The sequence below is a fragment of the Mytilus edulis genome, chromosome 9, assembly GCF_963676685.1.
Source record: "Mytilus edulis chromosome 9, xbMytEdul2.2, whole genome shotgun sequence".
Classification (NCBI taxonomy): domain Eukaryota; kingdom Metazoa; phylum Mollusca; class Bivalvia; order Mytilida; family Mytilidae; genus Mytilus; species Mytilus edulis.
This window is the reverse complement of record NC_092352.1, coordinates 39,371,088-39,389,471: the sequence shown is the minus strand read 5'-3', so window position 1 is coordinate 39,389,471 and position 18,384 is coordinate 39,371,088. Positions and strand designations below refer to the sequence as shown.

Below are 18,384 nucleotides of genomic sequence, written 5' to 3'. Positions count from 1 at the left end.
TATAGCAGTCACAGCTGGTGTATTTTATACGGAATATCATACGATACTGATGTGCCTCGTTTCCGAATTTTCAACTGGGACTCTGTAGCTAAATTCGATTTACGTTTGTCTTTTGACCATGGTATTGTATAGTTTATTCAGCTTTTGTAAAAAATTGAAAACAACACGTTAAATAATTTCTTTCGTCCTAAGCGCTTTTCTGGATTTACCTTCATCAGGAACGCTCAAAGCCAAACATTTGAAATCCGAAGATGTATAAGTACCGACACCATTGAAGAGCTATATGTCAAAAGTGCCTATAATAAATAGCCAAAATCATCTAATTAAAAGACAACTTTGCCTGAGGGAGTTGAAACCTTAGTTTCTTAATTGAACTTTCGAATAACCGTTCAATTTTCCTATTTTCATATTACTATAAAATTAACGTTTGTCTTTTTAACCATGGTATCGTATTTTTTCTTCAGCTTTTGAACTTTCGAATAACCATTCAATGTTTTCCTTTTTTCATATTACTAAATCAACGTACGCTATTTCAGACATGTGTTTGACATGTCAATGGGTGTAACTTTTCACATGTGGAGCAGGATCATCGTACCCTTCCGGAACACCTGCGATAATCCTTTGTTTTTGGTGGGGTTCATGTTGCCTAGTCTTTAGTTTTCTATGTTGTTTTTTGTGAACTGTTATTTGTCTGTTTGTCTTTTTCATTTTTAGCCATGGCGTTGTCATTTTATTTTCGATTTATGAGTTTGACTGTTCATCTGGTATCTTTCGCCCCTCTTTTTTCAACTATGGTAAAATCGGGGTATGATTTTTGTTAATAATGCTATTGATATAAAACCAGCAAAATTTATAACCAATACGTGTAAGATATGGCGGCTATTTATATAGTTCATTATTTCAAATTCGATTGTGAAATTAATTTTATTTATAAAATAACATTTAATTAAAACACAAAATATACTGTTCTGTCTTAGTTTCTCCATTCTCTTTATCCACCGTAGTTTGTACAGCCTGGAACATGTATTGGATAATCACAGCCTATGGTTTGTTCATTAAATACGGTTCCTGGAGCACAGAATTCATGGAAAGTGAGACCAAAAGAACATTGGTAGAAATTTCCACAGTCAGTTGGGTCTCTGTAGTGACCATCAGACTTGTTTTTACAGAATTCCTGTTTATTATTTCCTGAATAAAAATATGTGCATATCAGTAATTAGGAAATTGATATATTTTATTCACAAACGAGTTAAAATAGGCGTTGGAATTTTTCCTCTTTGAATTTGTTTTCTGTAAATATAACTTTTTAAAAAAAATTATTGAATTCAAAGTTAAATCACAAAAATACTGAACTGCGAGGAAAATTCAAAACGGAAAGACCCTAATCAAATGGCAAATCAAATAATAAAACACATCAAACGAATGGACAACAACGGTCATATTCCTGACTTTTAGTTTGCTTTTTTTCTTTATTTGGTTATCATTTTTTCGTGCTTGTTACCACGAAACTGCATGGAATATTTTAAACTTACCATTGGAAGGAGCCTGAGTGACAGGTGCTTGTGTTACTGGAGCCTGAGTAATCACAACAGGAGCTTGAGTTACTGGAGCCTGAGTAACAGGGGCTTGAGTAACAGGGGCTTGTGTAACAGGTGCTTGAGTACCCATAGGTTTCCTCGTTGTCACGACAGGGCCTTGTTGGTTTTGATTGGTTGAACATTTTACATTGTATGGCCAATCACAGTACGCAGTTGCAGAATTGAATAGTAATCCGCTGGCACATTTAACTTCGAAAGCTAGCGTGGCAGCACAAATATAATAACCGTCACAAGAGGAAGGGCTTGGATAAAATCCACTAGGTCTGCCATTACAGTTAAAGTTGGTAGTAAGGCCAATGTGGTGTGACTGGTGTGTTGGACGTGGAGCTGAAAATTATGAAAGTAAATTGTTTACTTTTACATCATGTTCTGAATACAAGAACAATACCGCACTTGTAATTCAAAGATTTGTGTATTTGTTTGCAAAAAATGAAAACAAAACGTTTAATAATTTCATGCGTCCAAAGCGCTTTTCTTGATTTATCTTAATCAGGAACGCTCAAAGCCAAAAAACTGAAATCCGAAGGATGTGCAAGTACCGAAACAGTTGAAGAGCCATATGAACAAAATAACTTAAACAAATAGCCAAATTCATCTAAGGTCAACTTTGCCTGAGGGAGTTGAATCCTTAGTTTCTTTATAATTTCAAAATTCATAAACGGACAACTTTAGAAAAATACATTGTTTGGCAACGTTCAATTCGTTGCTGTGTTGTTTGTTTCATATTTTCTTTGTTTAAAGTCCTCTTGATATTTTTTTTATGTAGGACTATATCTAAAGTAGATTCGTTACAAAATTTCACAATTAATAGATATGCAAAATAGAATACCTTTTGTAGTCACTTGTTGGGCTTGTGTTGGCTGCGGTGTCCATGTTGGCTGTGGTGTCCATGTTGGTGCTGGTGTCCATGTTGGTCCTGGTGTCCATTTTGGCCATGTGGGTCCTGGTGTCCATGTTGGTCCTGGGGTCCACCATGTTTTCCATGTCGGCTGTGGTGGTTGTGTGGGTGGTGGTTGTGTTGTTGGTTGAGGTGGGTTCCCAGTAGGTTGTGGATTTTGAGTTGTTGGTTGGCCTGGAGCATTTGTAACCCTGAAATGAAGGAACAACATAGCTAGTTGACATTTTTACTAACTGGATCCTCAAATAAATTTCGGTTGTCTGATAAGTCCAACCATTTGTTTCATATAACGTTGGATGTATGGACTAACCGGACGAACAGAATAAGCGACCTATGTCGTATTATAGTGTACTCGACAAATTCTATTTTTTATTTTTATCACTTTATTTCTTTTGATAGACGTTAGAAAAATAAAATAAAACGAATGAAATGTTATAAAATGTAATTATTTTTATATTTTTTAAAATTTTTATATATTACAATTTCTAACTATCACTTACGGTTGTACATTTCCACCTCCACCTGCAGCCAATTCTTCATTGATGGCATGAAGTAAAGGATACTTCCCCTCTCCACATGAACCACTGAAATCGTCAAGATCTAATGCCCATACCATAGTACCACCAAAATGATGAGCCTTGATGTACTTCACCTAAAATATATACATATGTCACAATTTCTACAAGTTGATTTTAATGATATTTATCCACAATTATTAAACACTACAATTTAATGTCGTGAATTGTGAAAAAATGGGTGTCAGTTTGATGAAGTGTGATAACAGAAGAAAATCAACAACTTGATAAGACTTTATGAAAAATTCTTTTTTTCCCCCACATTTTCTGCCTCTTTTTTCATCGTTTTTTGTTTTGTGTAGTTTTTGTCGTTTTTGACTTTTTAGATTTTTTTGGTTCTCACTACCTTAGACCTATTACTGTGGATTCATTTATTTTCGTGGGTATCAAGGAAAACTTACAAGTTCGTGGATATTTAATTTCGTGGTTTAGCCAAAGTTGGCATACAAACTTATATGAAATTTGTCATTCGTTAAACATTTAATTTCGTGGTTTACCTATACCCACGAAATCCACAAAATTTGGTATTCAACGAATAATAATGAATCATCAGTACTTTGATTATTGTAGGTGTTATCACTTTGTAACATTTATTTTGTCTATCAAATCACACATGTCTAAATATAGATTTGAAACAAAATAATGTTGAAGAATGTTTAAATTTGGATTTTCTCAAATATCTTATGACGCCATACAACCAGTGATTTTAAAAGTTTATAAATACCTTTCAATCCGATATCTACGGAATACGGAAGCATACTTAGGACAACCCAAAATTATAATTTGAATTCAAAATCACGAATTTAAATCGTCATCACGATTTATAAAATTCCTGATAACAGATTTAAATTCGTGATTTTGTAGACATCACCTATTACTGTGATGTCTCTGTCGTAAGTATTTCAAAAATCTTTTTCTATAAAACAATGCTTACTTTTTCTTTTAAGCTATCACGATCGTCGTATCCAACCCATTCTGTTCCTTTAACTGCGTATGGACTTTTCTGCTCAGGAATGTAATGCTTAACTCCACCGGATTTTAACATTGAACAAATCTAACAAAGAGATGAAAACAGCATTAGACATATTTGAAAATGCAGCTATCCCAACTGACAAATAAAATGCAAACACTTAACAATTCATGCTATTTATATTATGACAATAGAACAAAATTCAGTTGGTCGAAATGATTTAATAACGCCTGTAAGGGGACCAAGCTGCAAAATATATATATTAGAAAAAGGTTTGTTGTTCATCTAGATTTGTGCATGATAGTTTAATAATTCAACGACTTTTCTGTTTTTATTACCATTACATAAGCCTTTCAATCAGTATAAGAAAAAACACTATAATATTTCCATTGTTGTTTGGTCAAAGTAACGTGAATTCAATGATCAATAAGTGTTTTAAATTTGATAGCTTTAACTTCACAAAAAAATAGTTTGTCCCAATAAAGCCGACATTTTTTTGGTTCCTCAAACCTCTTGCATTTAAGGAAACACATGCAAAAAAACTACCAAAATAGATCCGTTTTGACGTTTTGTAAATATATTTGCATATAGCTTACTGAATAACATAAAAACAAATGCAATAAGACGTCTTCTATAATGCTGTTGTGGTTGGGTAAAATGTTTTAAGTCAAACTTAATTGATAGCTAAATATGTTTCATAAAATGAAATTGATGCAAGTAAAAAACATTTTTGGGAAAATTGAGAATTGAAATGAGGAATGTGTCAAATAGACAACACCCCGACTAAAGAGCAACACACAGCTTAAGTCCTTCAACCCGTCTTCAACACAACTAAACATTCCCGAACCTAGAGGCGCGCTTCAGCTGGTCCCTAAACACAAAGGTGTACTAGTTCTGTGAAAATGGACATCACACTAAACTCCGAAAAATATAATTGAACTAAAATTAGAGAAATCATACAAGACGAACAAAAGCTAGTTGCTCCTGACTTGGGACTGTCGCAGAAATGTGATTTCTTTTTTAATTTTAATTTTATAAAAAACAATTGAGTAGTATGGCAAGTTGTTGTTGAGTCGAGTTAATTTAAATAAGCGTATGCCATCAAAGAGATGTCATAAGTGTATACACAAAATAAGTTTGAACATTTTTGGTAAATATGTGTCTTTATACAATATATCAAGCTAAACGGTTTATATGTACCTCATAATAAGATTTGAATCCTTTCTCCCTAGTTAACAGACCAGCGGGTCCGGCTCCTCTAGCAGGGGCACCAAGACCTGAATTGCTAGGATTTGCCAGTGTAAAACTTCTACCATACAATCCAAGTCCGACATTTATCATTGAAGGAGGTACTCCTTTACTTAAATAATACTTAGTGACCCAGTCCTACAAAGAAATACTTGACATTAACGGTTGAAATCATCAATTGAAAAAACAGCACTCTTCTTTTTTTTTTACAAATATGACGAATCAAACTTAAAATATACAAATTGAATTAACTGATGTGTGTATTTAAAGTCAATTAAATTGCTCTTCAACTTTTGATTTTTTGTTTTTAATTTATTGATTCTAGTCACTGATGAGTCTTTTGTAGACGTAAGACGTGAACAAAGGAGTAGGTCCGGTAAGGGCTGATTTTGGCCTTAAATTTCAGGTTCATTTGGACACTTTTTAAACACTTAAGTGCCTATTTCATTTGATTCAATTAGCTTCTGTGAAAGATTTTAACTGAGTTACTCATTAAATCTATCAAATATGCCAAAAAATATCACTTTTCAGATGGTTTTTGTCAAAAATGACCGTGTTCATTCTCAACCTTTATACATTTGTATATGTAATGTATTATCATCAAATACAACTTACATTTCAATATTAAAAATGAACACAAATGCGGCCACTTTCATTTAAGACGGAAACCGTCTAAAATTTACCTAAAATGCTAAAATTGTGAAGATTTCAGTAATTTATCATGACTTAATGATGCTAGTGTCCGATATATGTGCATTGTATTGTCAAAAACAGCGTATATTTATGTAGCAGAAGCATTCTACTTTCCAATAAATAACTAAAGGTTTAAATTTTAACAATTTTGTAAAACTGCTTTATTTTGGGGACAAAAAGGGGTCTTACAGGACCTACTTCTTTAAAGGATATCTATAATAAGTTTTTTTTTAAAATTATGAAATCCCATTAATAATTTTGATTTTAGATTTGGAAAAGAAATGATTCGTCAAAATTTCAATATTATCATAATATCATATTTAGAAATAACAATGATCAAATATATGCGTGCCTTCGTATTCTTGTTTTATATTACACACAGACAGTGTGTGTGTGTGTGTGTGTGTGTGTGTGAAGTGATGTTTTTAAATATAGGCAAACATTGGACTGTTATTCTCATACAGCTTCTTAAACATACCGGTAAGATTATATGACAAAATAAATAGAACTATACAAATAGTACATGCATGCATGTTCTCAGATACCATCTCCAATATCAAAATCACATAATGCAGAAATGAACCTTAAATCCCCCCCCCCCCCCCTAGCTATTCAAAATCAAAGATTAGGAACATAATTTATCATAACCTTTAGGTTATCAAATAAATGATATTAATCTACTCCATGACAGTCTTGAAAATAAACTAACTATTAAAAACACAATACTACTAATGGTCAGTGTTTGGGTCAGTTGCTTGTCATAATGCAACACAGTTTAATATAGAACCCTTTGGGAAAAACAGAGCACTCCTTTGGTCAGAAAACATTGTCAAACATCTAAACATACTATCCACACTGATCTGTGTCCACACTTGTATGACGAACAAAATAATACGACATGCTGAGTAACATACTTATACGCAAAAATAAACTGTATTGATATAGGTTTGATGCATAAGAAACAGGTCAGGGTGTCAAAGTTTGTTATCTATTATGTTTGTTCGAAATGGTAAAATAAAATAACTCGACCTTGTAAACAAAACACTTGCTGTGCTATTAAAGGTTTTGCCTTGTAGTGCTGTAAAGCAATTTACTAACTATATTAATGTACTATGCACTAACTAACTATATTATTGTACTATGCACTAACTATATCAGAGTACGATGCACTAACTACACTTAGGCAGTGACAGTACCTTTATAAATTAAGCTCTTACACAGTGTAAGTACTTATTATATTAATGTACTATGCTAACTATATAAATGTACTATGTACTTACAATATAAAGGTACTATATACTAATTATATTACGGTACTATGTACTTACAATATTAAGGTATGTTTTATTTCCTGTTTCAGATGGGTGACTGTAAAGTGGGGAGTTATGTCCAGTTTTATCTTCCCAGCTTCCGTGCAAGTCATATGTCATCAAATTAATCATGTCCAAGTACCTGTAAAAAAATAAGTATTTCAGTAATATGAAAGTGGAAATTTGTTTTAACGCGAAATCTAGATTTGTAGAAAAAAATATATATTTCTAGGAGGTGCATTGTAAGGTATCTATAGTCATAAGAAAAACTAGTAGATGTCGTAATAATGAAGATAAGACAGAGGACATACATATAATATAAACTTTTGTACATATGCAAAGAAATAGAGGTACAAATACAGAGAAATTGCAGTTAGATTGGTGAGTTTTAATTTTACTACAAATACGAATATATATGGTGGTCTTTTGGTTTATAAGATAATCATGCTATTATCTGTAACTCATAATGCAAATGGCATAGTTTGAAATATTGTTTTGCATAATTAGTTAACATATAAATGACATAGATTATTTTTTTTAGATCTGACATACTTGACTATTTCTGGAAAGTTGTATCCGGCATCTATGTTTTCCTTGCCTGCAGGTGTAGCAGCTGATAAAAGAAGTGCTGGTTTGCCACTGGTTTGGGCTTCGGCGTCAAATTCCCTTCTTAAAGTCTGAAAAGGTAGATGAGAGGTTATCAAAAAGACTTTGTTACAATTAACCTACTATTAATGGAAGATGATATTAAATATCCATGACATGGACAATAATATTCACAGAGATAAATAATTAATTTTCATAAATTATACAATATTATGTATTTGTCACTCTTAACCATTTTTTGTTAATTTACCACAATGGTAAACAAAAGAACAATTTTGCAGCATGTATGTATTGGAAAAAACATTTATGGTTTTATTCTCTAAAATTTTAAAGTTAAGGAAAAACTCTATAAATATTTGGAGGTGCTCCTAATTAAAGGAGACTCATACTAAGAAGCAGAAGTATCGAATTTGACAATGGTTCTCTCATTCATCATGTGTTCATCTTACAAGAACACAGGAAAATAGGTACCCAGTTGTATGATTCTAAGAAAAGTCTGAAATGTGAATTTTATATCCTTATTTTTTCCAAGATTTGTTTTAGAATCCTAAACATCATTATAGAATCCTTTTTAGTAGAATGTCTTAAAAAACAGTACAAATGTTTGTACATAGTGTCCATTTTTTTTTTAAAGAATGCCACTAAGTTATGATGGTGGTACAAATTTTCTGCACGCAAGACAAAGTATACATTGGCACATCATAAATTATGACACTGTTTGAATATTCAAAATAGTATGTACATTTTAATAAGTTTTCAAAGAAATGGGACCATAAGGGACGAATTTTAAAATTTGCAAAAACATTTTTACTGTGTTATAAAAAAATCTCTATAGATATACACACATTTTACCTCATTCGCCACATTGATTTAACTGTAAAAGTGAAAATGGTTATGACTAACCTTTAACAATTCGACGAATTTTTGCTTATCTCCTGCAGGACTTCCTCGGTTTCCTGGGTATTCCCAATCAAGATCAAGACCATCAAATCCGTGATCTCTTAAGAATTTCACAGTGGATGTGGCAAATTCTTGACGACTTGCAGCAGTGGCAACCATTTTGGTGAAAGGTGCGGATCCCATGTTCCAACCACCAACAGCAAGTGATAGTTTCAAGGCTGGGTTAGTTTTCTTTAAGTCAGTAAATCTCTCATACCTTATAAATTGTATAATTATGCATACGGTCATTCATAAATTCGGGTAGTTAGGGATAAATACTCGGTGACAAGCATTCCTGCATTCAAATTTAAAAAAAAGAACAATAAATCAGAATGTCTGAAAAATAAGGACAAATTGGATGAAGTTCAGAGTGTCATTGGAAAAAGAGGATATTATGAATAGAGAAAATCATGGCCCGACAACAAGCCATCTATTGGTTCCTTAAAAAAGTGCATCATTCTGAACACATGTACCATGGCTGCATATTTATACACCCAGCACAGCAAAACGAACATGTGTGTTGTTGACGGACGAGAGAGGTTCAGGTAAATATGTCTAGGCCATGTTCATCCTTTGTGACTATAATTTGAAAATAAAATCTACTAATTCTGTATATATATATGAGACTAAAAAGAAAATTCCGTCCTCAATTATAGACAAATTATATGTTTATGATCAATATATTAATTTTAAAAATTGTCAAATCAATTGTAGTATTTTGAGATATACCTGCTTCTGCTTTATTTTTTGGGGCGGACTCAGATATTTTGAAAGGAGGGGCGGGGCCCGTAATCCTAAAAGTAAAAATAATCCCTACAATGGAATATACTCAGCCGAGCAGAGTGAGACGAACACAGTTTTGGACGATTCCATTATAGAAAATTGATATATTTTCTAATTCTAGGGGGTAAACGCCCTCTATGTCCCCTGAGTCTTCCAAAGTGATTTTTAAACAAAACTTACATCCCCTTCATCCAAGGAGTACTTTCGTCATTCCATTCATATGCGTGTAATTTATTTCCCACCATTTTGGCGAATGAGTAGATGATATTTGTACAAAGTGTAGGGTCTACATTCTCAGGAAAAAACTTTCCTGCAGCGTTTCTGTATTGTGCCCAGTTAGTGTAGTAGCACACTCTTCGGTAAGCTATAAAGTCAAAAGGAGGCCGTTATATGAATGAATGTTATTGGAAATTATTGCGAGATAAAAATTATTCAGTTCTATGTTCTGTATATTTGGCGTATATGCAAAATGTTCCACCACAATACAAATTTTCTGAATATATCTAAAAAATTCCGCATGGTTGAAACTGTTTTTTGTTGTTGTTACGATTGAAAACTGAGAGGCCTTTGTGTTGATGGTTAAATGCAGAAATGTGTTGCAAATACCTATTTTGAAATGAAAAAAAATTAATTAAACTGAGACATAAATCATTTGATTTAACATTTCTTTCTATTGTATAATTCTTACGTAACTGTAGTTGCCCTTGATCTCAGAGCTTTTACACTATTTGGTATTGAAGATTCTAAATATGATATGTATAGATATTATTTGCGACTTCATACAAAATATGATAAATATATATCACAAGTAGCTCCTATCGAAATAGTCGTCAATCTTAAATGTACTGATAGTAATGCAACTTTTTATCAAATATCAATGTTCTATCCCTAATCGTTCCTATCAAACTAACTTATCAGAAAATGCGGTCGCCGGAAAGGCAATCCCAATACATATGTTTCGCTTTCCGCGGCTTTCGTCACAGACGAAACAAAAACAAACTACAGGATCATGCTTCCTTTTTGTCAATTGCTTTCTTATACCCATAACAAGAACAAATAAAATGTATGCACTAACACCCTCCCCCACCCCCCAGAAAACAACATCAAAGAAACAACAAAAACTACAAAACTACAAACTAAACAAAACACACAATATCCTATAGTGAGATTCTTTGCAGAGTTACAACTCAGCAAAATTTGAAGGAGTTGATGTATGTTATATTACTAATTTGGGGAAGGTACATGCCATTATTTTTTTTACTATCTATTTATCTTTCCCGCCAAAATAAACATAAACATTGTAACTTACCCGAAGCTACGCTAACTGCAGCAAGAATCACTAGAGTTACTCGGAGGAAATTCATCTGAAATTTATAAAATCGTTCAATTCGTTCAATTGTTCACATTTGACTAAGTTATATGCGTATGAAATAAAATTGTATGATAACAAATGCAAAGTTGGTGGCATTTATAGAAGTAAAGGTGATAAGATAGTTCGGAGGTTATATGATTAAAGTCGATACTATCTTTAATTTCCTTATGCACAGTGAGACTATCGATTGAAATAGTCTTAAGGTTTGTGACCCCTTCTGTAGGCCTGCGTATTACGCAATTTTGAAGTTGCAATAACATCAAAACATCAAACTGATAAATATAAAGAAGTATATAGAACACAAGAAAAATAGTTCGTTGTCGTCTGATCACCACTCTTTGAAGATTAAGACAACTGTAGTTATCGATTTTCATTTCCCGTAAATCGTTTAAGCTGAGGTAAATCAATTGTTACAAACAAACTGATGGAATCGGTTTAACCCTCACAGATGCTTCAAAGTATTAAAGGCATTGGTCGACCTGTCGATTGATGTAGTCAAATTCTCAAAAATTTCTTAAGTACTAAAAACATGTGCCAGTTGACATTTCTCCAATTGTTTTCGCTGGAGACCTTTAAACTTTCTTACACCAATGGACGCACGACATTTCTCCAATTGTTTTCGCTGGAGACCTTTAAACTTTCTTACACCAATGGACGCACTAAGCTATTTGACCTAACACACTTCCCCTACACAAAATCTGATTCCCCAAGATTATATATCGGTATTTTTTTTTTTTTTTTTTTTATCTTTTTTGAATAATTATTCAAAAATATTTTACAAAGTATGTGGTCTCTGCCTAAAAGGCCACACCTCGTAAATAAATCCAGAATAAACCAGGGATTATATTTTTCGAGCATCTATTTCCTCTTGTTGACACTTGATAATCTTTCTTCAAATATGAAATATACAATTGTCCAGAGATTCTGTTTGTTTATTTAGTATTTTCGCCCCATGTCTAAAAGATCGGACATTTTAATCCTTCCACTATGTGTGTCCTACCTAAGTGTAATATACTGTGTGTTTAATTCTAAATTTTGAGTTAAAGTGACGTCAAGTTGAGATTTCAATGAACGTCATATTTCTAAGCTAAAATAGTCTTTACAAAAATAAAGATATCATAAATTTAAACACTTTACTTCAGCTAATCACAAATATCGAAATTTATGGAGTAATTATGATTCGTATCGGCAATGTAATTCATAAAGCTATCAAGGTTAGGAATTGTCTTTTAAAATATTTTTGGCTCTTAAGACTTTTTGAAAAGGGTTATATTGTACTGTTACGTCTTATATTTTTGGGATATACATCACTAAGCTTTAATTCCGTTTTATTAATGCGTTAAATTGTGCTATAACAATTAAGTAGAAGCTCTTCCTGTACTGATTTTTACTGAACGTTATATATATGAGGTGCGCTGATCCTTTGTACTCTGATCGCAACTAAAAGAAGAAGGATTAAAATGTTTTAAAGTCAGAAATCATGTTCATGTCTTAGAGCTAATTTCCTAATGATTTGCATATAATAAATTGGATTTTTGAAATATCTTTTTAATGCTTAAAAAGGGAAAACTTTGGTTGTCTTGCTTTACATGCATTTGGAAATAAGCTCTAAAATTAAGGTTTTTCTTTTTGTATTTGGTATTGATAACACCTACTTTTTAAAATAAATTTTAAAATTTAAAGTCATATGAAACTTCAAATTAAAAGAAACATGATGCATATGGTTTTTTTTTTCTAAATGGCTAGTTTTTATTATAAAACTATGTATATATACTTTTTTTCTCAAGAAAATTCTATAATTTGTCCAAATTTAGAAGCAATATACTCGTTTCCAGTAAACAATCCACCGGTATGTTTTCCGTATGTAGTGAACTCAGCGTGACCTTACTCGTAAAATTCCGGTGATCGCAATACGCATGGATTTATAGAAATAAACTATTATATTAATATACATGTTACACACGTAATCAATGTCCATGCTTCTTTGTTGTTTGTTTACTATAAAAGGTGACAATCGGTAAACTACGACTTCAAAACACGACAATTAATTAGCTGCCATATTTTTACATCATAATAGACAGTGAATATTTTTGTTGGACGCTATGGATCCGTAAAAGTAAACAAAATCGTGCACAGACGACTAAGTTTATGATATATATACATGCATTTCTTCAAAAATAAGATAAACATTATTTTTCACCGTCACTCGTTTCATATGACTTTAAGAGTCGCGACGTTTTAAAACGTAACATATTGTATTGACACAATGATGACATATATATATAGATATGTTTGTAGGATGTATGCATTTGTCATATACTAGTATGCCAAGTAATAATTCGCATTCGATATTTTCGATGCCTTTTTTGTATAGAAATACATAACACGGATTTGATATAACATTTGGACCGAAAATGATAAAAAAAAATCGAAATGTACAATCTTAGATGGACGAACGAATATTTAACGAATTATAATAATTGTTGAAAACAGGCATTTGTCCCAGGATTTTTTCCCTAGGGGGGGATGAGACAAGTGCCTGTGTTGATGAAATCTAAGTAGATATGCGTATTAAGATCTTTTGAATTAATAACCATGCATAATAGTACTGAACTTTGATATGCTGTGTTGCCAACGAACATAGTACGTTAGCACCATCACATATTTTAAATGAATAAATAAACTATCCAGGAGGTCATAGATAACCGCCTAAAAAATCTACACAGTATATCAACAACTTGAAGAAGGAGTTGTTATCGTATTTTTTGCGCAAATATTTTGTCAATATTTTGAAAGAATAAACAATCCAAAAATAAATATTCGATAGTGCAACGAACAATAATCCAATTGTTTCACCATTCCATTATTACTTGATTCACATTTGTTAAAACTCGTGTCATCCTCAAATCAGCATAACTTTATTTCCAATACTTAAAATTTGAATGACAGTAGAACAGGTGAAAACGTGTACATACTTGAGATAAGGACTCATTCAAAGGTCTCAACGTTCATGCCAGTATGTATGTCAAGGTATATATATATGGAATATTATTTGACCTTATTTTCAAGTACAAGAAAGGGCACGTCTCCGTGTAAGAAAAAGACAAGGAAAACTTTCTTAAAATGAATAACCTATTACATATGTCTGAGTCATTAATGATTGACATTAGCAAAACAAATACGGTTCTTTAACACACAAAAAGTATACTTGCTTATTTTGTGAATGCTCCCTATAGTCCCCGTACTGCGCGTCATACTGTGCGTTATGCACAACAAGTACTACTTTTAAAACAACGAGGTTATAAGGAAGTATTTATGAGTTTGAAATTGCATGTTAAAAAAAATCCCATTAAATTTAAAGCATGGATACATGTGCATTGTATATACATCGTAGAATATTCATATGCACGAAAGCTTATATAATTTAACATTGTTTGGAGAGCGATGTTCAACACAATTAGTGATGCACACGTAGTTATATACAAAATGTTTCCCCAATGAACTAACATACAACAAGGAAACTATTGACACTTTTAACAGTCTGGGCGATTAACCATACTCCATGTTACATGTCAATCAAGTACGAAAATAGATCTCAATTTTTAATAGTCTAATGATGTCGGGATGATTCAACAAACAGTCAAACCTGCTGAAGAGACCACATGTATTAAACAAAAACCTGTGTTAAAAGACCGCCAATTTTAGATCCCTCTGTAGTATATTTCATATAAATTGAACCTGTATTAAAAGACCTCATGTCTTAAGAGACCACCTTTTTGCTCCCCCTTTAGTTGTCTTTTCAAACAGGTTCGACTGTATGTACAAATTTTAAGCATAACATTTTATTCGGGCTTATCCATTTTGTGAAAACAATTTTGATAGAAAATTGATGTGAAAATTGTGTATATGTGTCTTAAAACGTTCTTATGAAGGACATCTACTTTACTAAATGTTCGAGAGCCGACTAAACAAAGTTTGGATAAACACTGAGATGAAATATATCTATAGAGCTAAAACTGACACATGAACCGGAACCGGAACAAGTCAGCAAATAACTGAAGATCTGAGCATAGTGCAGCGCTCAGTTACACACTTTGTAAGAAGTAGGAAAACGAGTTAATATATAAATTTGATTTCCTTCAACAAAAGTGGGGCTAGTTTTGTGATGTCCTTCATTTTCAGTTTTTATATAAATACGCTGAGTTTTTTAAAATATAAAATTTAGCCGTTTTGCATATTAAATGTTGATAATATAACAAAAGGTACCGTGATCCTGGTGTATCAGGAATGAATGGGTACAGATAATTGTAGAACTGGGCATGCCAAAAAAGACAAATATCGGCCTAATCGGGCATGCACAAGTCATCAAGTTTTATAAGTTCTGGGCACTATTAGCAAAATGCTGCATACATCGTATTACATGATTAATTTTAATAAAATTATTGATATTCAATTGCATAATTTTACGACGTCTTGCATGATTATGCATGGCATTAATTCAAGTGCACAGTTTTACAACTTCTTGCACGATTATGCGTGGCTTTAATTCAAGTGCACAGTTCATCAAACTTCGGTAAAACTGCTCATTCCATATTTATAAACGAATACACAGTTTAACAATTGTTGATGATCTAGGCTTCATTGTTTTACATGCATATATACATGTACATATAATTACATTAGATGTATGTTTCATTATAATACGTTATTCTGATTGGCTAACTACACATCACGTGTTATTTCTTAAGCAATTGCATTACTCAATAAAACTTATCATTCATGATAACACGAGGTCCGACAATAAAGTGCACAGGTGAATTAAATAAAAAATCGATAAAAATCGTGTTTTCATGATCCTAGCTAAAAAATGTAATTATACTGCAATCAGCTATTTTACTATACAGATAAAGCTATACGTATAAACGTTAGCTTTATACGTCAATGACCTCAACTCACCTATAAGCCTCGCCTACTTACAACGTCACGTCACAACCATGACAACGTGTAGTAACAATGGTCAAACTTTTATGAATTTAAAACTGTTATGTCTTCAAAGTGGTAATTTATATACCATGTTTATTAAATGCTATTAATTAAATTCATTTTCTTTCTAATTCCGTAAATTGTCAATGCTTACCGCCTAGACTACGCTCATAGGGAAATATCCCAAAATGGTACTCCAAGGGGGAAATTCCAAACACTTTTTTTTTAATAATATTTGTTTCATATTTTTATTATTTTTTTAGTATTTTATCGATTTCAGTATAAAAACAATATACGTATAGTGTCTTGAAATATGAAATTTATTTGTGTTCGGCACGAAACGGGAAAATGCTCGGTATAACCTCGCATTTTCCCGTTTCTAAGCCTCATACAAATAAATTTCATATTTTAAGACACTATACGTATATTGTCTAATTATAAGTATTGAATGCTTCTTTTTGTAACTTCATAGGGTTGTAAAAGCGTTGACCGTGCGCACATTTTTAGAATGAAGCGCGGAAATGTACTTCGGTCAACGCTTTTACACCTCAATGAAGTTACAAAAAGAAGCATTCAATACTTAAGTGAACTGCACATTTGTACAATTTCCTGGGGAATTGTGCATGATAAATAGATCGTATGAAAATTGTAAAACAATGCACGCCGAGTTCAACAAACTTTGGTGTAACTGTGCATTCCATAATTATAAACGAATGCACAGTTTAACAATTGTATGATCGACCTGGTTGTATTCCTTTACGTGCATCAGCATGCACAGTTTTACAATTGTTTGATGATCTAGGCTTCATTGTTTTACATGCAAATATTGTACAATTTCCTGGGGAATTGTGCATAATGTACAGATCAAATGAAAATTGTAAAACAATGCATGCCCAGTTTAACAGACTATTGTTCAACTGGGCATGCTCAGTTCTACAAAATCATGTGACAAAACATAAAAGTTACATTATGCAAAAAATACCTCTTATAAAGAAAATCTAAAAGTATTGTATAGTACCTTTGCTATCCCATGCGTTGACCTTACTAGTCGGTTAGGGAATGGAGGTCTAATAGTGACCTCAATGTTTATCTATCTATTTATTGGCTGCCTTATCTTAAGTCATGGATTATTCCATTTTTGTCTCGTTATTTTTCAATACTTATGTTGTCATTCAGAATATGAAAACAGGGATTTGAGTGTTATGGATATTTGATTTGAATTACCAATATCTATAATAACGTTAATATAGTTGTGGAATTTTATTTTAATTTTATTGCTAAGGTGGGCATCCACTCGAAATATGGGACCAAGATGTTTCCATTAAAATTGTTCTTCCAATCTGGAGTACGAGAGATAATAGGTACTCTTGTGATTGTTTGATGCACGTATACTATATATGTTAAATATTTTTATCAAAAGTTCAAGTTGAATTATCAATAGCTGCAGTTTGGGACTAATTATTAAGTTCGTTTCTGAATAATATCTGCATTTTTATTCAAGGAATGACATGGAGGAAAAAAACTATGTACGTATTTATGCTCTTTATGATAAAAATAATTTTTCTTTCGGCATAAAATGCTCGAAGGATTATATATATATTACAGATCTAATATTCAGTGGCGGATCCAGAACTTTTCCTAATGGGGGGCCCGCTGACTGACCTAAGGGGGGCCACTCCAGTCATACTTCAATGATTCCCTATATAATCAACCAAATTTTTCCCACGAAAGGGGGGCCCGGGCCCCCCCCTTGGATCCGCCTATGATATTGTTGGGTTGATGTTTAGACGAGTTGTATATACATAATGTACACAGCCATGTATCACCATCACTGCTGGTGATCCGATGGATAAATCTGTTGTAGAGTTGTCACTGGCTCAGACGTACTTATATATATCTATAGTGAAATAAGGCATTAAGCTTAATTCATAGGCAAGACGCATAACGCATTATGCATTAATTATGCTATTGGTTGAAATTTTTCGTCATTAAAACTTTTTCCTGAAATCTGATGAAGATTATTCAACCAATTACGTAACATCACCTCAGGCAATAAGTGAAATAAGTTATCGTTGTTTTGTCTTGCGAATGCATGAACAGTCTGTAATTTAGGGAAATTTTCTTTAAATATACTAGTTTATATAGTATTTTAAAACTATTTTAAAAATATATAATATACATTCTTTCAACTGATTTTCACATATTAATATTTTGTTTAAAACATGACTCGTTTTTTTTTTGTGGTATTACAGTTTTAAAAAAGTGATTATATCTAATGGAAAAGAGGACTTTGAGATTCAATTAGAAGAAAATTCACGGTTCACTAGCAGAGCTGGTTTGAAATTGTCAAAATTAGCCACATGTAGAGTTTTTGTTCCCATCGTTTTTTTGATGTTATTGGATATGTAT

At 32.3% G+C, this 18,384-nt stretch overlaps 1 protein-coding gene across 3 annotated transcripts; it reads right to left on the bottom strand.

Annotated features, from left to right (window-relative positions):
* Positions 1-905: 905 nt before the first annotated feature.
* Positions 906-17,064, bottom strand: LOC139488374 (chitinase-3-like protein 1). Of its 3 annotated transcripts, none has more exons than XM_071273921.1 (12): positions 16,994-17,064; positions 10,930-10,984; positions 9,801-9,984; positions 8,802-9,054; positions 7,845-7,969; positions 7,311-7,434; positions 5,242-5,427; positions 4,006-4,125; positions 2,997-3,148; positions 2,428-2,687; positions 1,533-1,925; positions 906-1,188 (listed from the first exon to the last, which is right to left on the bottom strand). In XM_071273921.1, the coding sequence occupies exons 2-12, from the start codon at positions 10,982-10,984 to the stop codon at positions 992-994; spliced, it is 2,049 nt and encodes a 682-aa protein (XP_071130022.1). In that variant the 5' UTR covers positions 16,994-17,064; the 3' UTR covers positions 906-991. The 3 variants fall into 3 exon arrangements, with proteins under 3 accessions (XP_071130022.1, XP_071130023.1, XP_071130021.1); XM_071273922.1 differs by lacking the exon at positions 16,994-17,064 and adding an exon at positions 14,205-14,401; XM_071273920.1 differs by lacking the exon at positions 16,994-17,064 and adding an exon at positions 13,863-13,934.
* Positions 17,065-18,384: the final 1,320 nt, after the last annotated feature.